We start from the raw sequence: 27,732 nt of genomic DNA on the forward strand, positions 1-27,732 counted from the left end.
TTATATGCCCCCCCCAGTCTTTCCTTGGCTCTTTTAAAATTTATATAATATATGGCTTGGCCAAACTACAAAGTTATCCTGAAAAAGTGTAAAAAGAAATAAAAATAAAAACGGTGTGTATTTTTTTGGGGGAGGAATTGTTACCAAGTAAATGCCCCCCCTTAAAAAGTCTTCCTTGGTTTCTTTATGAAGGATAGATAGATAGATACTGTAGATAGATATTTAAAAGGGTTGCCCAAAATAAAAGTGACTTTAAGGGGTGCAATAAAATAAAATAAAATAAAATAAAAAATCGTGTGTATTTTTTGGGGGGATTGTTATCCAAACTAAATGCCCCCCCAAAAAAGTCCTCCCTTGGCGCCTCTTTATGAAGATACATCTAGGAAGAGTATCTATTAAAGATACAGTTGCACTGGAAGGTAAAAGAAATCAAAGGCTGTGTTGGGGTTTTTCTGGGGGGGAGATCTGCTGCCCCCCCCCAAATCCCCTCCTTGGCGCTGTGCCCCCTCCTCCCCCTTCCCCCCCTCTGCTCCTTTTGGGGACCCCCCTCAGCCCCCCCGAGCCTCCTTCGGCCAGAGGGATTTTTAGGATTTTTCTGGGATTTTGGGGGGTCCCCGGGCCCCCAAAGGCCGGGGGCCCCTCCTTTCCCCGCCCCCCTCCTCACCTCCGAGTCCACTCGAAAATGGCGCGAACGAAAAAAAACTTTGCAAATTTCAGTGTAGGAGCAGCAAAGGAGCTGGGAAGTTTGGGAGAGAGAGGGGGGCCCAGGCACGCCCAAAAGGACAGAGTTTGGGGGGCGAGGTGAGGAGGAGGAGGAAGAAGAGGAAGAAGGGTCTCCCATCTCATCATCATCATCCTCACCCCATCCCCTTTTCTCACCCCCCTTCTTTGGTCTCATTTTAAAGGGGGCACAGACCCCCCTCCCAATCCCTCGAAAGGCAAAGGATCCAGCCCCACCACTTCTGCCCAGAGCTCCCCCCCCTTTGCCCTCGCAGTTTTGGGGAACCCCCCCAAATGAAAAAGGGACCCCCCTCTCAATATTGCAAGAGAAGGGGGGCAAAGGGAGGAACCACCCCCAAATAAAAGGGTCTGGGGGGGGCTCTGATTTGATTTGGATGTAATTTCTTTGGGGAGGCTTGCAGGTTGTTGCAGAAAGAGAGACAGAGAGAGAGGTTGGGCTTTTGGCATCATCATCATCATCATCCATCCTCTTGTTCTTGTTCTGCTCTTTGCCTTAGGAGCCTGTTGCGTGTCCAGAGGGGCTCCTGCATGCTCTCCCTTCCAGGGAGCAAGGCTCTCGCACATCGGTTGCATGCTGGCTCCCATGCCCCTGGGCTTCTGCCAGGTGAAGACATCTGTTGCATTGTTGTTGCGCCTTGTCACATGTGGATGCATGTTCTAACATGTGGAGAAGTTGCTGTGAAGTCTTGCACGTTCTTGCATGTGGAGAGGGCTGTCACAGTCATGCCAGTGGAGAAGTTGCATGTAAAGAGGTCTGTGCATGTTATCACATGTGGATAGTCCTGGTTTAATATTGTTGCATGTGGAGAGGTCTGTTGCATGTTCTGCATGTTGCGAGGGCTGTCACATGTTGATGCATGTGGGAAGTTGCATGTGGACAGGTTGTCACATGGTATCACATGCGGCTAGTCCTGTTGCATGTTATTGCATGTGGAGAGGCCTGTTGCATTTATCACATGTGATAGTCTGTTTCATATTGTTGTATGTGGAGAGGTCTGTTGCTGATTTTGCATGTAAAGGTCTTGTTGCATGTTATCACATGTGAGAAGTCTGTTTCATATTGTTGCATGGAAGGTTGTTGCATGTTATCACATGTGGAGGAGACACTGCATGTCAATGTGTGCCACGTGTGTCATGAAGTCTGTGCATGTTGTCAGTGTTGTTGCATGTGAAAAACCTGTTGCAGATTTTGTATGTGAAGAAATCTGATGCATGATGCTGCGTGTTTGGAAGTTCATTGCTGTTGTCATCTGTAGATAAGTCTGTTGCCTGTGGAGAAGCCTGCTGCATGTTGCTGCATGCCTTTACATGGGGCAAAGTTATTGCACATGTTGCACATGGGAAGTCTGCTACATGTTGTGGTTGCAGCTGCTGTGAACAAGTCTATTGCATGTGAAGTTTCACGCTGTTGCATGTACATAAGTGTGTGTGTTGCTGCGTGCTGTTGCTCTAAGGAAGCTTGCTGCATGTTGTGTGCAGTTGCATGCGGGAAGTCCATTGCATGTGAAGCCTGGGCATGTTTGCGTGATGTTGCATGTGGAGACGTTTGCTGCATGTTGTCGTGTGTGGGCTGTGTTTGGAAAAATCGGTTGCAGCGAGTCTGATGCCGGTTGTCACATCTGTTGCATGAAGCTAAGTCTGTTTCATGTGGGGAAGTGTTGCATAGTGTTGCATGTTGTTGCTGCAAGAAGGATATGGGCTTTTTGATTGCTGGGGGACAGAGGAGGCCCAGAGATTTTGCACATGTCTGCATCCATTTATTCCTTTCCATTTCTGCAAAGTTGCACAGGGCTGGGAAAAAAAAAAAATTTAAAACTTTTTATAGGTAATATACATGCCTTGGAGTGATGAAACTGATAGAGCGTTTTGTAGCAAGGGGTGTGTGTACACACACACACACACACACACACACACACACACACACACAACTTGTTTAAACGTTGCAACTGTAGCCATCAGAGCTGTCTTTAGGGTTTTAGGAAAGAGGAATGCATTTAAAACAGTTAATAAACATCCTTGTTTTTAAAGCTGTAGCAAGATGTATCTCTCTCTCTGTGTGTTTTTAAATGATGAATAAATAGGACTTTATAAATGCAGCAAGTACACTGTGTGTATATGTGTCTAATAATAATAATAATAATAATAATGACATTTAAAATGTAGCAAGGGTCAGGTGGGCATGCATTAAATTTATTAAGCGACAGAACTTTTAAAATGGTTTTAGCAAGGTATGCACACACTAATAATAATAATAATAATAATAATAATGTTGTATTTCCCGCTGTCGTAAGCCGTCTCGATCCTATTGCAGAGGTGTGATAAAAAATAAATTTTAATATGATTCTATTATTTATTATTATTTTATTTTTGCTGCCATGGAGAATATGGAAAGCGGTGGACACAGGTTGACCAGACACGTCCTCCTTTTCCAGGGTATGTCCTACATTTTGGCCTTCTGTCCAGGAGGAATGGCAAAACATCCTCCATTCTGAGGAGGCCTAAGAAGCATGCATTTGCATTCATAGGAGTGTCATGAGCTTTTGTCTTGTCACGTCCTCCATTTGGCTTGAATAACCCCCATTTTGCGGTGCCTTGTCCTCCTTTGCGGTTAGGACCACATCTGACCACTCCAGAGTTTTGGAGACTTATTTGGCCAAGCTCCTCGGAGGAAGCACCTTGGGGAAGTTACTTATAATTGTTTTCAAATTTGTAACTTTGTGCGCAAGAATAACGACTTGCAAGTTTGCAGCTTGTGCGCAAGAATAATGGTTTCCAGCACCATTTCTGTGCCGCCTGAGGTCTCCCCAAACCCCGGACTTTGCAACAAGGAGGGTTCACACATTCATTTGCAAATCCTCCATGTATAAACATGAGAACGCATGCCTTGCACACGCTTAAGTGCCCCCTTGTGGAGAAAACATGGGATGCAGTTACTATATATTTAATTGGGTCGAGACTGGAGGAATACTCATTTTAATTCCACATGCGTTTGCAGTACTATCCCGATATCCATGGGACTTGGACTCATGGTTTCATTTACCCACATCTGAAAAAACATTTTCTAGTCCTTAAAACTGTTGCTTTAAAAGCAAAACAGGCTACTTTTTCAGAAGTGTATGGCACACTTGTATTTTGCATGTTTTATAATGTTTTAACTTGGACTGTTTTAGATTTGTAAGCTGCCTTGAGTCCCTGAACTGGGAGGAAGGTGGGATATAAATAAACATAATAATAATAATAATAATAATAATAATAATAATAATAATACAATTTCCCCTCGTATCACCAAGGATCCACTGCAAATATATTGATTGTTTGATCGATCGATGATTGATTACACAGGGTCCCCCAAATTTGAGTTCCATATCCAAGACAGAACTAAAGAATGAACCACTTTGTATCTTGGATGATAGAGATATGTATCAAATACATGGGACTATTTTTTGGTGTTTTGCTGCGGCGGCCACAGGCGCGCATGCATTTTCCTTAAAGCGCGAGTGCAAATTGCCGCGCCTGTAGGTCTAAAACAACCTGCCAACACCGATATTGTGAACCCCATGATATCACTGAAATAAAGACCCATAATGGAGAATCGTGGCGGTCGCCCCAAAACGTTCGAGGGCCAGATTGCATGCTTCCGAAAAGAAGTAAAGCATGCAAAACTCATGAAGCTGTTGTCATGTAATGTAGCAGTTTCCCATTTTTTAAAACCCTCAAATCCTTATTTATAATCATACTTAACGAATATAACTTAGGATCCAGCTGTTCCTTCATTTTAAGTATTTCCTGCACTTGTTGGTGAATCATGTTAACAGTGTTTAAGAAGCAATGCAAAATCATTGCGCAGTGTAGTGTTGCACAGGACCTGCAGATTAGAAGGAAATATGGTATCTAAATTTCTGTTGCAACCAAAAGATGGAGGAAGAAGGAGGCTGAGAGAGTGTGACCTATGTAAAGTTGCCCAATAGGTTTTTGTGGCCGAGTGGGGATTCGAACCCTGGCCGACGCTCAAACCGTTACGCCACGCTGGCTCCCTTACAATACGCCAACATTACAATTAAACTATCGACAACCCTAAAAATAAATTTCCAAACGTGCAATTAATTTATATTCTCATTGTTGCGTTCAAACTGTTTTGCATTAATGCTGTTTTTAATAGGATGGCTTATTTATTTTAAATCTCTTTTTAATCGTGCCGATTTTTTGTTTAAAGCCGTCTTTTGTTTCAATCTATGTGGGATCTTTAATAAAAGAAATAAATATGGCCAAAACTGAGCAGCCTTGAGTCTGGCATCTTGCAGTCATGGCCATGTCCAGAAATCCTAAGCATGACAACCACAAAAGAGGCAACAAAACAGAATCAGAAGGCAAAGGTTAAACACCACAGACTCTTTTGGAGACATCTTTCTCCTCCCTCCCCAGCATTTCTGACTCCAGGGCCTTAAACAATACCAGCAACAGAATGGTCTCCCTCCCACCCGAAATTATCGGTTTGAGTGTTGGGCTATAACTCTGGAGACCAGGGTTCGAATCCCCACTCGGCCATGGAAGCCCATTGGGCAACTTTGGGCAAGAAGTCACACTCTCTCAGCCTCAGAAAAAGTTAATGGCAAACCTCCTCAGAATAAATATGGCCAAGAAAACCCCAGGATAGGGTTGCCATAGGACCATTGAGTAGAAGACACTTCTGCAAATATCTCAGTGTATGTTTGGGGATGTTCCAACACTTGGTTTTGGGGTGTTATGTTGATAGTCTATTAACACAAGCAAGGAAGGCAATGGCAAACCTCCTCTGAACAAATCTTGCCAGGAAAACTCCATTATAGGTTCACCTTAGGGTCACCATAAGTTGGAAATGACCTTAAAGCGCACAACAATAACAACAATAACAAGGGATGCCTTGTTGTGTGGCAGGACTCGGAGCTCTGTTCAGCTTAAATTCTCAAACTGGACCCAACTTTCTTTTCCATCTCAGTTTATGCCTTTTGCACCAAACTTTGATTAGCGGATCCCGGGTTACAGTTTGGGAACAAGCTGAGATGTGACAGAATCCTGCCATACAACAATGTATGTATGTAGTAGTTGTTGTTGTGTTTGTGCCTTGAAATCGTTTCCAACTTATGGCGGACCTAAGACTTATGACTTATTCCATCTACAGTGAACCTATCCTGGGGTTTGCTTGGCAAGATTTCTTCAGCGGAAGTTTGCCATTGCCATAAACTGACAACAACTTGAAGGCACACAACAACAACATGTAGCCCCATCCCTTTTGCCTTTGGTGCCGTTCACCACTCAGCTATTCTTCAGCTCTGCAACAACAACAACAACGAAACCCTTGCTTTAAAAGAAAATGTGGCCTGCCATCCAGATAGCAGCCACTTGGATTTGTTTGGAGAGGCTTTGGGGCTTCTTTTATTTTCCTCTTTGAGAGTTAAAAACATTTTTAAAAACTAGCAGGAGGAGAAAAGAAGAAGTAGTGGCCAAGGCCTACAAAGCACACAACTGCACAAGCACACAACTGCTTCCTCTTAGCACCGCAGTCGACCGTCTTTCTCTTCTCTGTTTTGGAAGAATTCAAATGTTGCCTCGCGGGGATTAATGTGCATTAAGATGAAAGGAGGTTTCTGCCCAATTTCACCTGATCTCCCTCCGCAGCTCTTTTTGATGAGAGCCTACTTTCTTGTCTCTTTTTCATTTCTTCTTTTTAAAAAATGCTACAATTATCTGCACAGGCCTCTTTCCTTTCCTTTGCAAGAAGACACTAGGCACCATTAGCCTGTCTGAAGCATGCTTCTCCGACTTTGCAATGTTTTCTAGAGGGTTTGCATTTAGCACCCTCCTTGTGCATCTCCTGCTCATTTGCACAAATACATTAAGTTTTAGATCGCTCCCCTTCAATGGTTTTCGTTGCCTTCATGCAGGGAGGTGAAATTTGCAAAGACAATCCTTAGGGGGAAACATATATATACATCTCCCTCCCTTTGCTTTTAATTGTCGGTCCTTCTGGAGTACATTATGCCCTGATGATTCAGAGTTCTTTGGAAAGTTGCTTCATCTGATGATAAATGGATGTTGGAGGCTTTGATACTTTATTTATTGAACTGTTTTACTCCTTCGTTTGATTTCTTTTCCCGTCTTCCTCCCTGCCCCAAAGAAGGGACTTTATATAAAATAAACTGGACTCTGGGATTGTTTATTTAGACTCCTTTTAGGAGTTTGTAAAGAGGAGTTTAACATATTTTAAAATGATTTAATCTTGTATCGTTTTAATAATAATTATTATTATTTTATTTGTCCATTGCCTTCTGGGCCGAGAGGTGTATTGTTTTAATTGGTTTTTATTTGTTCATTGCCTTCTGGACTTGGAAGTGATGCATATATATATATATAAACAAAAATCCAAGGTGGTTACTTGCAGGAAATGTGGGAATATATTTGGAGACATAGATCCAAAACACACTGCAGAAATAATCCAGTTTAATGGCCCTGGGAATTCTGGATACTGTAGTTTTGAGAGATATTTAGCCTTCTCTATCAGAGCGCTCTGGTGCCACAATAAACTACACTTCCCAGGATTCCATAGCACTGAGCCAGGGCCAATAAAGCAATGTCAAACTGGATTTTTTTCCGCAGTGTGTTTTGGACCATAAAAGCTCTGATTGCAAAATGTGTGACTATGCATCCAAAGCACCGCAAAGCAACCCAGGTGAGTTTACCTAGAAAGGTTGTTTCGTAATGAAGGGGTCACGCTGAAGAAGGCCCTACTTCCCATACCTACTCGCAACGCCAAAGGTAGAATAGCCAGTGTGTTATAGAGGGTTGAGTGTTGCACTATGACTCTGGAGATCAGGGTTCGAATCCCATGAAACCCATTAAGTAGCCTTGGGCAAGTCACACACTCTCAGCCTCAAGGGAAGGCAGTGACAAACCTCCTGTGACCCAAGATAACTGGACAGTCTCTTTTTCCATCTCTTCTGTAAGGTTATTCCACAATTCAGATTATTAAATCTAAACCCAGTTATTACTCTGAGCTAGTGGAGACCTGTTGAATGAACTTGATTTACAGAAGTGTTGATTTGCCATTTAGCAACAGATTAAGGGGCCTTCAACTTACACAAGGATCCCCAAACATTGGTCCTCCAGGTATTTTGGACTCCAACTCCCAGAAGCCCTGGTCAGCTTGACCAATGGTCAGGAATGATGGCAACTAAAGTCCAAAACATCCGGAAGACCAACGTTTGGAAACCATTGGCTGGCTTAGAACCATTCATTGGACATAAGCCAGATGTGGGAACTATAGGAACCAATTGTGCTTCAGATCTGCAGTTCCCATCAGCATAGCCAGTGGTGAGGAGTCCAGCAACATCTGGAGGTCCATCTGGTTCTCACCCCTGTTTCAAGTCCCTAAATCCCATACATTGTGATGGGGAGGGTCGTTCTTGCAACTATCCCAGCTCTATTTACAAAATCTCTTTCAAACTGCCACGATCCTATCCATATTTCCAAGGAGGGTCACCCTGAGCCAGAGAACATAGACGTCCGTCTTAATTCTGAGCTCTTGATGTAAGAAATTAGTTTTTAAACTTCATTGTTGGATCTTACTTTCCCTGGGGAGCCTGAGCCTTCATTGTTGGGGGCTGTGATGGACTCTCTATTGTAGACCCAACCAGTCTTGGCATCTGCGCCGGCCGTGAGCCCATAGAAATCTATATTTATTATGAATGCAACCCTCTGGAGACAGCCGGGTCTGTAGCAAGGCCAAAAATACTGCCTTGTTTATGTGGTTGTGTGCTTTTCTCTAAAGTGGCTCAACTTTTGACCTGCACCCAAGAGGCTGGAGGAAAAGCAAGGCGAAGAGAGAAAGTTTCCACATCCCTCGGTCCATATCAGAAAGAAAAGAGTTCTCTTCCACCTTCAGAGTACGGCCGGCCCTCCATATCCACAAGTCCTTTATCCACAGATTCAAGCATCCGCGGCTTGAAAACATTGAAAAAATATGTGAGTTCCAAAAAGCAAATCGTGATTTTGCCCTTTTATATATATGGGGCACCATTTTACTATCCACTGTATTTATTGGGACTTAAGTATCCATGGTTTTTAGTATCCTGGAACCAAACCCCAGCAGATACCAAGGGCCTACTGTAATAATAATAGTAATTCAATTGTATTTAATGGAACATGAGCATCTATGGTTTTTGGTCTCCAGGAGGGGCCTTGGAACCAAACCCCAGTGGATACCAAGGGCCCACTGTGATAATACTACTACTACTACTAATAATAAATTATATTTAATGGAACTTGAGCATCCATTGATTGACATAACTCCAAAGCTGTAGGCTCAAATCTGGTGTGCATCTTATCAATTGAACATTGCAGCATACATCTTACCTAATTTTTTATTCTCTGCTTGCTCCAGAAAGTAGCATAGACTTTTAAAGACTGAGTTTTGAGGTGAGGCTCGAGGGTGTTGTCTGAATTTCCCATCGTTTCCAGCAAGATGTCTGGTGGCATATTTTTATTTTATATTTTATTTAAACCAAGCGGAACTGAGGGAAGCCTCAAAACCAGCCCTTTGCGTCGACGGCTCTCGGTTCGCTTCTGGCTATCTTTAGTCTGTGGTTAGCTACCGGCTGCTCAGCCTCGGTTTAGCAAAGAGCAGAAGAAGCATGGAAGCCTGTTTTATGATTCCTCCCTCCCTTCCTCAGGCCTCTTTTCGCCGGGGGAGAAAGAATAATATCATTTAAAAAAAGATTAGGGAGGAGAGGATGGACACCAGGAAATGACAGAGCAGATTAAAAAGCCCTTATTGCAGCCCAAAGACCGTCAGCTGTGCAAAGATACAAAAGGACCAGCCAAACTAGGGGAGGAAAAAGGGGAACCCTTCTCTGCCCCCCAAAATAGGAAAGAAGGAGAGGGCCTTCTTGGTGGCCGCTCCCATGCTTTGCAATGCCCTTCTTAGAAAGGTGAAACCACCACTGTCTTTGCTACTCCGCTTTAGGCAGGTGAAAACCTAATTTAATCACATTTTGACTTCTACTTTCATCCAATACAACCTTAGTAAGCTGCCATTAATCCCAGGGCTAGGAAAGAGGCAAGATACAGATAAACAGAACAACAAATCCAAACCCCAAATCGCTTTATTGGGTCTTAGCAAACAGCCACAACACTACATGAACTCGCTGTGGTAGCTAGAGCTGATGGGAAACATAGTCCAAAACACCTGGAAGAGACTAGTTTTGGGAGGGCTGCAAGACCAAGCGATGTTCTCTAAGTCCAATGAGAGTATGTATATGATGTGTCAGAGGAGGAACACACTTTGAATAGGTGTCCTTGTGTTTAGTCCCAATTCAAATTATCAATTTGAAAGGATAATGATACTCAGGCTATACAATGAGCCCTATGTATCCATAGATTCTGCATCCATGGATTCAACCATCCACAGCTTCAAAATGTAGACGTGAACGTTTTATTTGTGCTTACCTTCTGTATGTTTTCTACTCAGTTTTATAATGTTTTATAGTGCTCTAATGTGAACGCATTAAAAACAGGACAGTGGCAATGCGACAGCTACCTGCAACCTGTTGCCTGCATTTAACTACTAGTTGGGTTTAGGCCCTCAAATCTGCTTTGTCTTTCTTTCAGCCTGGCCCTTCCATTTTTGGCACAAAGACAAAGTTATTTACAGTAGAGGAGCGCAAGCCGAAGCCGCTAGAGGGAGGGAAGGGTGGAAGCCTGGCTCTTGCAAGGTTTGAGTTGTCTGTGGCGAAGCACGTAACTCAAGTCTTGACTGTCGCACACATACGATTATGAACTTCCCCAGAGGGGAGAATCCTGAACAAACAGACCTGTGTTTGCAGCAAAGGGAAGGAGGGAGGGAGGGAGAGAAAGCAAGGAGAGACACGGCTGGAAAAAATGCATGAATCATGATCACGTTCGACTTCCAAGATAAAAAGTGCTGACACAGGCAGGCTGTACAGCTGGCTCCTAGGCTGCGGTAGAACTCCCTTTTTAGAAAATGCCTCACTGTGGGTAACTTTGCCTGGGGTGCGTTTCAGGAGGAAGGCCAACTCTGGCAAAGCAGGGCTGGCTCCGGCGCTCTACAAAGATGTCAGACCGCACCTGGAAAGCAAGCAAGAAGAAATAATTATAACAGAGTTGGAAGAAAGCCCAAGGGCCCTGATCCAGTCCAACCCCATTCTGCCATGCAGGAACTCACAATCAAAGCATCCCCAACAGATGGCTATCCAGCCTCTGTTGAAAGGCCTCCAAAGAAAGAGACTCCATCACTCTCCAATGCAATGCATTCCACTATCAAACAGCTCGTACCCTCAGGAAGTTCCTCCTAATGCTTAGGAGGAATCTCTTTTCCTGTAGACTGCATCCATTGCTCTGAATGAACCTGCTATATAAAACATGGTAATTTTATACCTGACCAAGTGCAATATGTACCGTATTTTATGTTCCCTAAGTAAAAATGTGATTTTCAATCTGAATTTACAGGAGCTGAGCAGAGAGCACAGGGGGCCTTGGAGATGTCTCATCCGCAGTGTTGCTACGATTCAGGGTTGACTCAAGGGCAGCTAACAAAAACAAAGGTTGCTAAGTTTGCCTTTTTCTATTTTTCTAAAAATTTCATTCCCCCCCCCCCAAGCTATTTCGTGGCTTCAGACATTCCCAAAATGTTAACTGAGCCAGATCCAGAGTACCACCTTAGATATCCAACTTCATAACTAACTGCGTACATGGTTCAAAGTGGCTGAGCATTTTTTGATGTTTCAGTTTTTTATTTCTGAATCTACATGACTTCCATGGCTTGATACACTTTCCCCCACTGGCCACTAAAAAGCCGATTAACAGCATCAGCGCTGTATCGCTTTGGAAACCAGGTAAGTTAAGTGGCTAACGCCATCAATTTGGGTCACAACTACATCCAATTTCTAGTTGTCACAGAGAAGCCACACCAGACCAGAAATAGGATATCCCATAAAAACAATAACTAGGTAGCTAAGTACAGAGATCTTGTAGCACTTCCTTTGAAACTCACAGAAAGCTTTCATAGACTTCCGTCTACTCTACATCCTCAGATGCATTTGGTGGAGTCACTTGGTGGAGGTAGCCAAGTATTCTTTTGGCTGTTCTTTTTAAGTCAGGCCCACATTTGTGTTTTAGATATGCTTTAATCAGGGATTGCTTTGCATTTTAAAAATGCAGAAGATTGAAACTGTCTTCCAAGGGAATCTAGGCTTTCCCCCTTTTGTCTGTCCTTCTGCCAACAGGCAAAGACCATTTTATTTAGTCCAACTTTTGGCAAATGAGGAAGGGGTTTTTAGCAGGTGGGTGATGTGCTTTTCTCCCTGGTGTGCTTTTAAAAGTGCTTTTTATTCAATTGGCTGTAGACTACAAGAGCTGCCTCAGAGAAGGAGGTGCAAGACCACCACTCCTGCTTCATAATTTGTGTTACCTAGAACCTAACTTCTCTCAGGCCGCACTATGAGTAAGGGACTTATCACTCTACCAGTGGCAAAGATGACACCTAGTGGTACCTTTCACTTGTGCTGCAGTTCTAATAAGAAACTAATCTTGCTGAGTATTTCACAGCCTGAGTGTATCCAAGCTGCTGTAATGAAACCATTTACAGTAACTCTAGGTTGCAGTGTATTTTTTCTTTCTCTTCTATAATTTAATCTGTCCAGAAGCCCATGTTTTACCCAAGACTTCACCATTCTAAAAACCGACAGAGCTTTAAAGTAATTTATTTAATACAACTCAAAAAGATTTTAAAAAATTAACCCCCCCCGCCAAAAAAATAATCACTACCAAGGAGACATGCAAAAGGTTTATTTTTTAAAATACTGTCTGTTGTCCGTTTCTGGAAGTCCAGTAAGTGCATGGAGATGGGTTAACAACTTGTACTTTACCAGAGTTATTTTGCAAGTGTCAATAATAATAATAATAAGAAGAAGCAGCAGCAGCAGCAGCAGCTGAAGAAAAGCAAGGCAATACCCTGCAAGTCCCAACGCCAAAATGAAATGCTGCAATCTGAGCAGCAGCTGAACTGCAAGCAGTATAGCACTGAATATACACAAACACAAGACCAATACTGTACAGTAAAAAAAGAAATGGTACCACTGGATAATATTTTACATATGCACATTTATTGGAGGTGGGGAAACTAACTCTCCACAGGCAAAATAGTAATACACGTAACAGAGGCACGTTTGGCCCAAGTATGGTACTTATTACAATTCCAAACAAACACTTGTAAAAGGAAAATGCTAAGTATGGAAAACCAAATGTTCTCTTTCAGAATGTCCTTTTCCCCTCACCTTCTCAGCCAGACAAGTCTTGCCAGAGACTGCGCACTTTACCAGTTTAGCACAATCTCACGTCAAGTTCAGTGCTATTATCTTACCAAAAGAAAAGGAATAATAATAATAATAATAATAATAACAATAAAATAATCAAAGTTGTACTTTGACAACAAGAGCATGTGAATTACAAACATTCAGAACTGGAAGCGTACATTTCTGGCAGACAACGTTGCCTATTAAATACAGACCAGCCATCACTCACAGAACATAAAAAAGGGTTTCAATCATAAAAAAATACTATAATTCATCACCAGACTATTTTTTTACAGTTATAAATAATAAATAGCATAACACAGTAGATTACAAATGGGTCTCTCTCTCTCTCTTTTATTTTTAAAGCCCAGTTAGATCATATAAGAAGTAATAAATCATGTGCAGCACCCCAAACTTACCCAGGGTAACACAGCAGGCCTACTCCTCATTGCAGCTTACATATAAGTTCCTTACGTCAAACTATAAGCAGAACTAGCATCCAAACAAACTGTAAAGCCTTTATAAAAAAAATTAACATTAGCTTATTAGTCTGCTGTCTTCAAGCCGGACCCAAGAGGCTGTTCTGAGGATATAAAGCAGTGTAAGCCGCAATCACAGAACAGCTGGGTCTGCTGGTGGAATTGCCCTTCACAATGGATCAAGTACCTCAAGGAGCAACCAAGGGAAAAGCAGCAGTGGCAACAGATCCTGATACAAAGCACTCTTTACAACCAAGGTCCTTTCTCCCACCCAAACCCTCTGGTTTACATTCCTCCACTTTGTGACTATGTCCCCCAAAGGCACAAACACATCTCAGTGCCGCAGGGGCCACTGACTGCTTGATAAATTCTGCACAGTAGTCTAAGCGACTGTGGCCATAAATCCCCACTGCCTGTCTTGCATTCTTCTCCTGGCCAAAGACACTTCTGTGACCACTAATGGTCATCCACATAACTGACAGAGTCTGGAGAGTCAGAGGATGCAGAAGGTGAGTGAATTGTGTGTCACAGAAAGATGGTTTATTCGCCTCCAGTTGCCAATGATGAGCCACAACAGCATCCATAGTGAACCCCCCCCCCCAACTAATAGACATTTTTGGCTCCCAGCATCATCACTGCAATTGCCCAGAAGCATTAGGAACAGTTAGAAATCTTTGGGAAAGACAAAGGAGAGGCTGCGATAAAGACATAAAGGGGAACAATTCCCTATTCTGAATTATCTCAGTTTAAGCATATTCTGCGTTTCCAGAATATGTCAACTTTCAACAAAAAATCCTTTCCACTCCTAAACCAAGTATGTATTTTTTTTAAAAAGGGGGGGGGTCTTTAAAAAAAAGCTCTGTAACAACTATTCTTACCTTCAGAACAAGTGATCATGATAGCAAAAGGTTTTCCATCTAGTTTCAACACTAATATAAATGAGGTGCTTGCTTGGGATTGTATTTAAAAAAGGGTATGTAGTTTCTTTGAAAGCAAGGTTAGTATGATCTGAGCAGACACTGGTAAAATAATTTCTTGTTTAAAAAAATAAATCACCAAACCAGACATCAAAGTGGCTTGACACATCCATTAAGAAGGAGAATCAAAACCAATTGGAGAAGTTGCAAAAAATACAGTTATGTTACTATTTCCACTCAGTATTTAAATCCTCATATCCTCAAGGATTTAACTCCATGGGCTTCTCTGTACAAATGTACAGCGAGAGAACAGCACAGGCAGACATTGAGTGATAACCGGGTAAAGTCACTTGGGTGAAAGATCGTCCATCAAGAGGAACGAGGAACAAGAGTTGGAGCAGGCGACAGGAGATTCTGCAGTAGTGCTGCCTTTGGCCAACGAATCGGAGGAAGAGCTGACGCTGCTTGTGCTCCCATCGAGAATATCTGAAGACAAACTGGAGAGGAAGAAGGGAAGCCATGTTGTTTGTGGTAGTTGCAAAAGGTTAATCATAGACTGGTTCCAATGTACATGCACAATTCAACCTATGCAGGCAGCCAGTGAACAATGTACAATCTCCCTGGAAATGTTAAGTCATTAGGTAGCATCTTACCTAGGGACATTTTCTATGTCCTCTTTCAGTTCAGCTCTCTCTTCCTCAACCTTTCCCATGTAGCTTCTCCTATCTCCTATCTAAGGGCTTATACTTCCGAAATGATCTGCTACTTTCCTCAAGGTCTGCCTTTCAAAGTTCAGATGCAGGCATTCTTAACAGTTTAATTGCAGGAGCCAAGCACACAACTAATATTATGGCAGCTCACCCAATTTTAGTTTATTCTTTGCATACATGAACATTTGAAGCTGCCTTATACACAGTTAGCTGCCTTATACACTGTTCCATCTAAGTCAGTAAAATCTACACTGCCTGCAGCCACACAAAATGCTAAGCCAGAATTTTTCTGAACCATGGTTTATTTTTCACAGGCAAGTATACCAGTGCATGCTGGCTAATGGCTGCCCCTGGGACTACTCCTGCAAGCAGGAACAGTGAAGGTTGCGAAATGATCAGTGTTTGTTTTGGTGGCCCATAATGGTCATCTTAAGGTTACTTTTACCATGAACTGAGGTCAGTCAATTGTGTCACATCAGGAGAAAGCATGTTAGTGGTTCCTTGGAAGAGTCTCTTTGGCTGACTTTCAGTTTCCATTTCACCTATGGAAATATAAAACCAATGTTATCAGAGCTGAAGAAGGAAATGTTCCAGGAACAGAGTTACTTAGTCTACCAATCAGATTTGCAAATATTCTCAGGAAGGGAGACGAGGGGAAAGGAAAATACACTTTGCAAATGCATTCTCAGATGTAAACAACAGATTCAACCTGAATTTCTATTCCACGATTTTTCTGGAAACCTAATTTAACTACTCTAATGTAATTTCCCCTAATGAGCATTCTTGCTAGCCAAGATTAAAGATTTATTTTTTTGCCTCAGCCAGTGAAGGAAAGTTTGTTGAACAGTGACTCTATACTATTGGAATCTGCCAAGAAATATGGAAGATGGCAATACAAATTCACATATGTTCATTTTTATGTAGAAGAAATATACTACCACTCAACCTTAACTTCAAGGCTGGTGGCCCTGAAAACTCCTTATATTATAGCACTGAAGGAATATTCATTCTCCTTGGAAGACAGAAGAATGATAAACTTCTCTCATGCAGAGGTGACAGAAAGAGTATCATGCACTGTGCCAGATATTCAGTCCTATGCCCAAGAATACCAATCATCTCCAGGAACTTTTTGGAGGCATCACATACCTTTTCTTTTAATGGGACCAAGAACACTGGGCCTGATGCAGTTGATTGGACTCTGGCTCCTCCTGCTAAAAATTAAAGCTGAATTAGCGTCTTTCTATCTACAACATTAAAGGCTTCCAAAGATCTAAAGTTAATAGTCAGATTCCAAAAAGTCCTGATGAAGTATAAGCATTGACGTTCTACAGAGTTGAAAGCTCCAGAAGGAAACGCAACAATATTGTTAAACTAAAGGGTGCCAACTTCCTTGGGTCCAATGAGAAGTTTGGTCAAAGATGTATTCCAGTCTTAGGCTGTTACATTTCACAACCAAGTTTACATTTATTTTTATATTTATTATGGTATTGATCTAGGTGGCCTTAAAAAAATGCAATACCTTCACATTAGCAAAATGTACCATGCAAAGTCTGGCATCTCAAATTATCCTTCCATTGCTCAAGCCAAAAACTGAATTCCCTGTCAGAGCTGGAAAATCATCCAACATCCTCAACAGCATCTGCCTTAAGAGTTTAGCTCAAATATTTTTCTGATCTCTGTTCCATATTTTCCTTCTTCTCTATCAAATCTTTGGAGACATATTCTGTAATTTTCACTTGTGCGTTAAAAAAATCTTTGCCACACTGTTTGTTTCTCATAATGCGTTCCTGTTCTACTAGCTCTACCTGACAACTTTATTTAGAGACTACTAGAGGCCAGTATGGCAAACCAACCAGAGTAATTTGGTTATCATAAGCTTTGTGAACTTTTCTGGTTGAGAAGCTATTTATAGATACTATAAATATACTATATAAATATATAAATTACAAATATACTATAAATATATATTATAAATATAAACATACTATAAATATCTATAAATAAAAGTTAAATACTGAGGTTTGAAATTTGGAAGAATTGCCAGCAGACTAACCAAAGGCTTTAGGATCCTGACGGGGGAAAGAAAGAGATTCTATACTTGGCCCTAATTTCACAGTAAGATGAAAACCACCTTCTTCTCCAATATTAAAGCAAACCAGAAGGACCTGCTAAACCTTGGAAACTCAAGCTATCCTTTCTATAAGACTGAGTAGAAAACCTACCCTCTTTCAGCTCCATAGCAACTCCAAACACACATCCTTGTGAACAAACATTAACTCGCAATTTTTAAAAGAGACAGACGTCTCAGCGAAAGACCTGCAGCTCTCTATAAAGAAAGATGACTTGGATGCTGAGTGTTTAGACCCAGGAGCACAATAACAATTATCAGGAACACCAACGTAAGATTCATTGAAGCGAACATCGAATTGGGATAAATCTGAGTGGGGCCTCTTTCACCCAAGGCATCCCCAGGAACAGGCTGTGAACTTTGTTGCAAACTGTTTATTATTACAAAATGTTTGATTTGTAAGATATATCAACTTACTTTGAAAACCTCCTTGTAGGGCTGGGAATGGGACTAGGAGGCAATCCATTACTACTCACAAACATTTGCAGGGATGGTGAGAAACATTGCTAAGGAACACAAACACAGGATTTAATGTCAGTTGAGGAGAGACGTACACAGTTTTCAGGTCTGTATCTTTAACAACAGAAATTTCTCTCTTTTGGAGATTTATTTAAAAAAAATAGCAGTAGCAATGTAACTGTTAAAGCACAAGAATTTATGTGTACATAACATGGTTAACGTGTGCACTTTTCCACTCTCTGAAATGTTCCCAGTCACGTCTAACTTTTCTTTTGAAGAATCCCTAACTGAAGCATATTCTGAAATACTACTTTTGCACTGCTGGGAAGAGCCTCTGCTGAGAGTCTTAATAGTTTCAGCTCACCAGACTGCTGCTCAGTATAGATACTAGATGATTTGATCAATGATTTCACTTGATATACAGTGAAAGTATGCTCAGAAAGCACTAGGTAAAGGTCCACAAAATGGGCAGATTGTGGAAAAAACATACAACTACCAGGAGAAAGAGCTCTGGCTGTTGCCACAACATACACCTTTTGTTTTCTCCTTCCTGTCCTACTCCAAATGACAGCCCCCAGATTCTAGTAGGCCACACTTAAGTTTGGGGGGAAAAGATGAACTGCTTCTCTTGAAAGCCTCCAAGAGAACGGGGTGCGTGTGACTCACTTTCTAACAGGAAAACCAAATGTAATAACAAGGTTGAGACAGCAGCAGTGTGGGATGCAATGATGAACTTGAATTATAGCGTATCATAAAAGAATTTGCAACTCATTTGTTCCCTGGTTGGCTCTTCCAAATTGTGGAACTAGCTAAACTAAGCAGGAAAGCTTCATCTGTGGTACAATTCCAGGTTTTTGGCCAAACAAAGCAAAAAGAACTAAGTGGGTTACAATAAAAATACATAATAATACGTATACATAACTACAAATTACAAAATCTCCTTATTCCTCTATCTTGAAACTAGAATAACAACATTCATGGAGGGCTTTAACGGTTATTACCAACACCTTGTACTGTACTGTACGGGGTGCAACAAGACAGGAACCTCTGTTTAGATGACCTAGTTAGCGTTTCAATTTGATTAATTTAGCCATTTTCAGTGGTGGAAGAAACCAAGCGGGAGAGAACAGATAACCCAAAATCCTCTGGACTTCTAGGTTACCACCATCTCCATACTCAGCCACAGTTGAGGAGCATCAAGATACTTCTTTTGAAGATGACTATTCAGTTTCATTTAATCCTTCTAAACCCCCCAAATTCATTAATGTCTAAGACATACCTTTCCTATGCCCCGTGTAGGTGAAGGTGCTGGAGAAACAGGAATGAAGTCTATCCTCTTTGGAGATGAAGATTTTTCAGATTTGTCCAGATCATTGTCACTCTGAAAATACAAAGTGCCACATTAATAGTCTCACAATACACAGCAGCTCTAGATGCCGAGCCACAAAGTTCTGGTGAAAAACGGCATGGGCATCCAGCGGAGCCCACAGGATCCCCAACTTCAGTGATTTCCACTCTTTCTCTTTAGGTTCACTGATTACGTGATGGGTTGGCATTAAAATACTAAACATCTGTAAAGAGATTACCAGGCTCAAGCTTTCCTCCCATGACTGGCTTATCTGCATTGCTGTTTGCACTTCCCTAAAATACAAAAAGGGTCATTAGTGACAACAAAAGGACAGGAGTGACCACATTTTTATAGCATTTTAGTTATACCCACCTCTCATGTGCTGTTTCTCTATTCATCAAATCCACTCCTTCCTCCTAGGGAAGTATAAGAATGCAGGTCTTAGCTCTTCATGACTTCTTGCCTAGCAGCATATCACTTCTTATATCAACCAGAGTTAGAATTAAGCTGCATGATCAGCAGAACCATCAGATGGACTGTACCATCTCACAAGATGGGAGGCTGCATGTTTAAATGTTCCCTATATAAAGAACTGCCTGCCTACAAACCAGTGATACATATGCCAGGACCTCAGCTTTGAGCTAGCTTTCTCAACCTAACTTCTGTCGGCAGGTTTTATTTTTTAAAGAGGAAGCAGTCAAACCTGCAACCCGCCCATCCAAACTCTGTAGTGATACAAAACAGGCTGTGCAGTTCTACTGCACAAATCAGCTTTCAGAAAGCAAACTGGAGGAGCATTCCTTAAGACTGAGGGAACACCTGTCCCTATATACCAGTGATGGCGAACCTATGGCACGCATCCCAGAGGTGGTACTCAGAGACCTCTCTGTGGGCACATGTGCGATCGCTCCAGCACAGAGTTTGTTACTAGAAAGCCAGAGGGACATGGCACTTTGCAATAAATAAGTGGGTTTTGGGTTGCAGTTTGGGCACTCGGTCTCGAAAAGGTTCACCATCACTGCTATACACAGTGTGCCCTCCACATTTGCTGAGGTCAGCGACGCAGGACACCTATGAAAATGCAAATAAGTAACACTATTTTTTTTTAACTTGAGAGAACATCTATCTAGGAATCTCTAGGTCCTCCAGCACAACCATCAAGAGCTGACCATACAATTGTGCTGGAGAATCTACAAATGCCTAGAGAAGTGTTTTCTCTAAGAGTCTCTAGGTCCTCCACTGCAACGTCTGGTGGAAGGTGACCACAGAGTTACACTGGAGGACCTAGAGATTCCTAGATAGAACATATTAATCAAATCCGCAAAAGCCAAAGCTGCAAATGTGGAGGGCAGACTGTGTATCTGCTCAATAATCAATATATATAGAGGGTGTAGTCCTTTCTATCCCAGTGCTGGGAACAGTACACCTTGCAAGAAAAGAGCCTTTTCAGCTCTGTTGTCTTCTGGTAGAAAAGCCTCCTTCAAGGCCTGATTACTGCTGGGCTTCACTTCAACACAACAACCGGCTGTTCAGCCATGCTTATTGAGTCTAGTGATCATGGCTTGGTTTCTGGTCTATTGGAACGTGGATATTTTATTTTACTGAACAGCTTAAAGTTGTTTTAGTGATCGTGACCCATCCTGAGAACTTCAGATACAGGGTAGGATAGGATTGTTTTCATTATTAAATTAACAAACGAACAGGCTAGATAACAATGACTGTGCCACCTTCACTGTGTACATCTGCAAGCAGGATTTTCAAATTCTGCACTGATTACAATTTAAGATGGTTAACCTTCAGAAATGTAGTATTTGTGCTTCTGTAGGCTAGAACTCTTGGGTTTACACCATTGAGGCTGTAATTACAACAAGCATATGCTGAAGCAGTTGAGGAATGAGAAAAGAAACTTAAAATGTGCCGTGTTCATTTGGTTAAATACAACTTCCACTTAAAAGATGACACCCAAAGAACTGGAATGCCACTCACCCTTCTGATCTGATGGAGTCGGCTGCTGGGGATACGTATTGGAGATGATGATATCAGCTGGAAAAATATACACACACATATTACACATTATATTAGTCTTACTATGATTTTGTTTAAAACTGACTCATGCCCCAAAACCTTGCACTGTATAGTTAAAAAGCATCCTTTGAACAACTGCTGCTGTATTTGAAACCCATTTTGCTAAACACTGAAGAAATCCTAGGCTAACTAAATTCACTAGTTCCAGGGCTGTAGCCTCCTGGAGATTGGGGTTATTGTATGTATGTAGAAGGGCTATTTATTGTAATGTAGGAGAAATATACTACCACTCAACCTCTACTCCAAGGCAGGTGGCCCTGAAAACTCCTTATTTCTATAGCACTGAAGGAATATTCATTCTCCTAGAGAAGAAGAAGAATGACAGTTTCCATCATGCAGAAGCAACCAAATCCCGCCGACTAAAGAGCCTACAAGGAAAATGTTAATTGCTCTGTATAATGCAACCAATATTAAAATCTGGGGTAGAAAAATCTTCAGGTACGTAACATACCCTTCTTTGGCTGCCCACGAGTTGAAAACTTGATGAGAGGACCTTGCAATCAGAGAAATAACTTTTTGTACCTACCGATGTTAATGAAATTAATTAAGGCTCTGGGGGAAAAACATATTAGCTTACCTGTAGTACTACTAATGAAACTATGTGTAAGCTTGCGTATGTGCAAGAGTGGAAGCAACAAACCTTTGTGAACTACCAACATAATTACAGGGATGTATCTAAAACATCTGAGATGACAAAGTATCATTAGCTTCTTTCAAAATCACTTTAATTTTGCAGTTCACTTTTCTGCAGCACTTACTGAAGGTCCTGGCTCCATAAAACTAGGTTCATAACATGGAAGGAGGTAAAAAAGCAGATGTGTTTTGATCTACCTTGTTTTTAAAGAGAAGCTCTATTGTTCCTTCCCCACAATAACGTTCCCAAGTAAACTTGAAAGTACAGAAGGACGTAGTAGACAGGAGGTTAAGAGGTGATATGATAGCCCTGTTTAAATACTTGAAGGGATGCCATACTGAGGAGGGAGCAAGCTTGTTTTCTGCTGCTCCAGAGAACAGGACCCAGTGGAGCAATGGATACAAGCTACAAGAACAGAGATTCCACCTCAACATTAGGAGGAACTTGCTGAGAGTAAGGGCTGTTTGACAGTGCAACACACTCTTTCCTCGGAGTGTAGTGGAGTCTCCTTCCTTGGCAGTCTTTAAACAGAGGCTGGATGGCCATCTGTCAAAGGGGATGCTTTGACTGAGAGTTCCTGTATGGCAGAATAAAGGGGTTGGACTGGATCAGGGCCCTTTTGGGGTCTCTTCCAACTCTATTATCCCATGATTCTAGGTATATTTCAGGAAACTGTGAACAAGCCATGCAACACTGAGGCTCCCCTCTTTTGCTCTTTTACTCTGCACATTCCTGCTATTTTCTTTGAAAGAACATTTCTAATTTCAAATCCGTCGCATGACCACCTTAAGCAGCTTCAAAACAGCTGTTAAGACGGATCTCTTCCGGCAGGCCTTTCCTGAATAGATAACCGGCCGCCAAATACGTTTGAATTTGTCATTCCTTGTTTTTTCATTACAGCCGTTGTCAATTATTTTTATATCTTTAAGGTATGTTTTAATCTGCAAACTGCTTAATTGCATTTTAGGGGCAGGGGTTATTGGGATTTGGGAGGGAATAGTTAAGCCTCCCTGGTTGCTTTCTACAGAGAAGCCGGGTATAAATAAATCTTATTATTTAATTATTTCACTTTTCCAGCTGAAAAAGCTCACTTTTAAAGTAATAATGGGACACTGAAGCAACAGCAGCCATGCTCAAAAGAGTCCAATCGATGTGTCTCTGGATGAATTAGTGTTCCTTTTGAGGGCAGATCATTCTGCTGCACTGGAAACAACAACATTAATGGGAATGATATGGATATCCAGTGCAAACAGACATAGTTGAATTATCAATGGAAGAAGGGCAAACCATACACTCAAACACAGATGCCGCAACCGGCCTCTCCAGTGAGCAAATACTTAGTTAAGTTTATTGTCTTCTTGCAACACTATTTGCCTTGCATAAGAACTACTAAGTTCAAGTGCACCACCTGCATACAAAACGTTACAACCCACTAGCAAATTCTGGGGGGAGATCAACACAATCACAACTGGACGAAGACCGCCGAAGGTTTGCTTGGCTTCCAATTCTGAGCCTCGCTTCCTTTGATTTCCCAGAGGAAGCCTCAGACTGGGGGCCTGGCCGTTTCAAAGCACCCGCCTCATCCATGCGCCCTTTCCCCAAAGGCTTACCATGCTGTGCCGGTTCACAACCGTTGTGCTGTTCCTGCGGGTGCGCAAGACGTAAGGCTGGAAAACCTGCGAATTGTCACTGAAAGAGAAGCAATGTAACAACAGCAAGTTAGCAGCTACATTGATGGGCCGGTTTTTACTCTTGTGACTTGTAACACATGTGTTTTTAAGCCCTATTCTTCCTCCAGCCCTGGCTGTGCACACACACACACATGTTGGCATTTCCTGGGAGGAGGCACCTGTTCCTTTGGCTTCCAATCGCTTTCTGAAGCGTTGGTTTCATAGGACCCAGTTTCACAGAGAAGTCAAAGGCTTCTGATGCGCCAAAAGAAGAACAGTTTATGGTACTTTGAATGGTGAACCCTCTCTGGCTCAAGGCTGCTATGGAATTCTGGGAGTTGGAGTGTGACCCAGTCTCAAGGCTATGGAATTCAGGTCCATAACCTGGATCAAGGCTGCTATGGAATTCTGGGAGTTGGGGAGCCTGTCTCAAGGCTATGGAATTCTGGGAGTTGGAGTTTGACCCTGGCTGAAGGGTGCTATGGAATTCTGGGAGTTGGAGTTTGATCCTGGCTGAAGGCTGCTATGGAATTCTGGGAGTTGGAGTTTGTTGTGGGGCCCAGAGCGGAGCTCTGCTCCGCTCTGAGCCCCACAACAAACTCCAACTCCCAGAATGCCATAGCAGCCTTGCTTCTCCCCTTCCGGAGGGCGGCTTCTCTTCTGACCTGAGTCCGTGGATGAGCGGGGCGCTGTTGGACCTCCTGAGGCCTCCCCCGTCGCCGCCGCCTCCTCCTCCTCCTCCTCCGGCTGCTCCGTTCCCGGGCGTCGCCGGCGGCAGCTCCAGGTCGAGCTCCATCTTCTCCGCGCCTTGAGCCATGGCGCTCAGCACCTCCCAGCCCCAGGGAGGCTCCTCATGGAGCTACACAGCGGGAGGGAGCAGCCCTGGCTGCGAGGGCCGGACTCCGGGGAGGGAGGCCGGGACCCAGGCCCCCGTCGTCATCCCTCCCTGCTTCCCTCCGTCCTTCCGGGCAAGAAAAAATGAGAGGCGCCTCCACAGGTTAAGGCCGCGCACTGCGCATGCGCCCGCGGCTACGGAGCTGGACCCGAACTTGACTGGAACGATACAGGGAGCGCGCGAGGCCCTCGCTGCCCACTGCGCATGCCTGACCTGCACCGCCCCCTCCTGTCTTTTTTTTGCCTGTTGCACCACGCATGCGTCCTAGCGCTCGCCACTTGCCCCGCCCACTCCCCTCTTTTTTTGCCTGTTGCGTCACGCATGCGTCGTAAGCACTCGCGAACTGCCCCGCCCCCTCCTCTCCTTTTTTGCCTGTCGCGCGACGCATGCGCCCATTGCGCTCGCGGAGGAAAGGCGGACTCTCCGCCCAGCACGCATGCGCACGTAGCGCCCGCGACCTGGCTCTCCCTTCCCTTTCATTTCTGCCTGTTGCACTATCCCGTGTATCCAAGTCCGGCTCTGCGCATGCGACTGACAAAGGCACCGCCCCTTTATTACTCCGCCCCTTTTCTGTACTCGTCTCAGTCATTCGCGGAGCGGATTGGTTGAGCTGGGCTGGGCTCCGCGAATGGCCAGTCAGCGACTGCGGTGAAAAAAAAGCAACAAAAGACTGGAAGGGAAAATGGCGGAGGTTCGCGCCTGCGCAGTTTTTTCCTTCCTCAGGTGTTACGAGTTCGAATCCCGCCTCCCCCGTTTCTCTTCCCTCAGAGTTACCAGTTATATCATTCATAATGTAATATATGATATTATATGTATGTATAATATAATATAATACAATATAATACATCAACATACTACATTTTTCCAGCTGTTCCTTCTGTGGTTTACATTGTATACACAAACAAAAAATAAAGACGTTTTATATAGAAAAAAGCGTATTTTTACTTCTTATTTTGTGCTCATTTTTCATTCTTTCTTTATTGAAACTAAACTTCATACATATAATTATTTTAACAATACTTAATTCCACATATATATATATATATATATGCATTCTATTACAACTCAGCTAAATATATTTTATTTTGCACTTATTGTTACATTTCTTTGTGTGAGAGCCTTATTGTATTGTTTTAAAGTATTTTACACATTTTTATCTTTTTTGATAATGTTATTGAAAATAAAAATCTAAGATACATATCTAGCAACATATTTACCTCAGACATAAAACAGTAAAATACATACCAGCAACAACAATGTTTAAACAGAGGTAATTTTAATGTATTTTACACACTTTTTTTTAAAGTTTTCTATATTTTAGCTTGGAATCTGTTTTTAATTATTGTACTAATTTAATTCGGTTTTAATGTACTATTTTTGTACGTTTTTAATTACATTGTTTTTATTTATTGTTTTTGTTTATTTATTTAAAAATAATTGTATTGTTTTGAATGTCGTAAACCGCATTGAGTCCCAGGCCTGGAAGAAGGGTGGGATATAAACAAAGAAATAATAATAATAATAATAATAATAAAGTGCGTAAAATCTACTTCTGATTAGTGTTATATTTTTAATGCCTTCAGTATATATAATGCATGATATAAAATGGCAAAAGCAAGGTTTGCTTTTTGTTTATATTTTATTAAATTAATTTATATAATTAATATTATTAAATATATTATTTAATATATATTGTTTTAAAATTTTATTTATATAATTCAAATATTATATTATTTATTATATATCATTTAATATATATTATTTATTATATATTATTTAATATATATTATTTATATAATTCATATATTAAATATTTTATTTAATATATATTATTTGAAAATTTTATTTATATAATTCATAAATTAAATATATTCATATATAATATTTAAAAATTATTTATATAATTCATATATTAAATATATTATTTCATATATACAGTACTATTTAATATATTTAATATATCTTACTTAAATTTTTAATTTATATAATTAATATATTAAATATATTATTTAATATATATTAGTTTATATATATCGTTTAAATTTTTAATTTATATAATTAATATATTAAATATATTTTATTAAATATTTATTATATTATATATTAATATTTTCAAGCCGTGGATGACAGAATCCATGGACAAAGAATCTTTGGATATGTAAGGTCAACTATATAGATATATTATATATATAATGTATAAATATTATATACAACAGATATCACTAACATCATCTCTGTGATTAACTAGTAGCGCTTTTATCATAATCACTATCAATAATGTTATTATTACTACTACGTACTATTCTTTATATTCCACTTTTCCTCCAGTCTGGGACTCAAGGCAGCTTTAAAATGTACCTCTTCCAAAATGTACCAATGTAACTAAACGATCAATAAAGCAAACAAACAAACAAACAGTTATTAACATTGCCATGAAGAAGGAAACAAATGCCTTTAAAGTCTATTGATTTTAGGCTGCATCTGCACTGCAGAAATGCTGCATTTCGGACACCGCTTTAACAGTTAATTGGTTAATTGATTAAGACTGCATCTGCACTGCAGCTAATATGTTAAATTCCTTAGCAAACTAGAAATCCCATGGCAGTTAAAGCAGGATCAGACTACTATATATCTCTGTATACAGTGGGTCCTTGGTATTTCATAGATAAGAACTGATAAGAACAGATACAACACTTTGATATTTCCTGGGGTTTGGTGCCAGGACCCTCCCTGGATGCTCAAGTCCCATTCAGTACAATGGCATTGTAAAATGGTGTCCCTTGTCAACATCAGGGTTTGTCTATGGGAATCTGTATATTTTTAAAAGGTATATTTCAAGCCTTGGATGCTTGATTCCATGGATAAAAAAAATCTGTGGATAAGGAGGGCTGGCTATATGGAGTTTATCACACTGGGGCTAAATTTGGCATTCAAGAAAGATTAAAGTGCATTTAAAGCATCCCGGAAATTAAGTGGAAATGGTGAGTAATTGTGCAAATGATGAGCACATGTGATCGCGCAAATAAAGTGATACCGGAAATGCATTGTCACTGAAATCTCAAAAGTAAAAAAGATGCATGTTATTGCCTCTTTGCAACATTGTGTGAAACCGTTACTTGTAATTATGCAATTTTTCAGGGATATTCACAGGATAAACTCCTCAGACTGCCAAGACAGTGCAAAAAGTGTTGAACAAGCCATTAATACAAATACACAGCCCTTATCTGTACACTATCAGGATGAGGGACACCTTTATATCCAAGGGTGGTTAATCCATCCAGGTGAATCCAATACCCAAGCCTTCTCCTGGAATGCACCACAT

The 27,732-nt window shown here is 41.4% G+C and overlaps 1 protein-coding gene and 2 non-coding genes across 3 annotated transcripts; all 3 read right to left on the bottom strand.

Moving 5' to 3' along the window:
• Nucleotides 1–12,874: 12,874 nt before the first annotated feature.
• PABIR2 (PABIR family member 2) lies at nt 12,875–24,620 on the bottom strand. The gene is made up of 10 exons (XM_042479434.1): nt 24,181–24,620; nt 23,456–23,534; nt 21,113–21,169; nt 19,499–19,542; nt 19,365–19,419; nt 19,058–19,159; nt 17,737–17,825; nt 16,338–16,402; nt 15,637–15,733; nt 12,875–14,978 (listed from the first exon to the last, which is right to left on the bottom strand). The coding sequence occupies exons 1-10, from the start codon at nt 24,330–24,332 to the stop codon at nt 14,828–14,830; spliced, it is 891 nt and encodes a 296-aa protein (XP_042335368.1). The 5' UTR covers nt 24,333–24,620; the 3' UTR covers nt 12,875–14,827.
• Nucleotides 16,108–16,241, bottom strand: LOC121937432. Its single transcript, XR_006105139.1, has one exon. It is a non-coding gene; the product is annotated as a small nucleolar RNA U109 (small nucleolar RNA).
• On the bottom strand, nt 21,417–21,550 carry LOC121937431. Its single transcript, XR_006105138.1, has one exon. It is a non-coding gene; the product is annotated as a small nucleolar RNA U109 (small nucleolar RNA).
• Nucleotides 24,621–27,732: the final 3,112 nt, after the last annotated feature.

This window comes from Sceloporus undulatus, chromosome 7 (genome assembly GCF_019175285.1).
Source record: "Sceloporus undulatus isolate JIND9_A2432 ecotype Alabama chromosome 7, SceUnd_v1.1, whole genome shotgun sequence".
Taxonomy (NCBI): Eukaryota; Metazoa; Chordata; class Lepidosauria; order Squamata; family Phrynosomatidae; genus Sceloporus; species Sceloporus undulatus.

Excerpts from the sequence above, each read along its gene's own strand:
- PABIR2 (XM_042479434.1), bottom strand. The coding sequence starts at position 24,332 with ATGGCTCAAGGCGCGGAGAAGATGGAGCTCGACCTGGAGCTGCCGCCG. Across the intron at positions 19,543-21,112 it reads GACTCCATCAGATCAGAAGG|GAGGAAGGAGTGGATTTGAT; the intron begins GTGAGTGGCATT and ends ATACTTCCCTAG. Across the intron at positions 17,826-19,057 it reads CTACACGGGGCATAGGAAAG|CAATGTTTCTCACCATCCCT; the intron begins GTATGTCTTAGA and ends TGTGTTCCTTAG.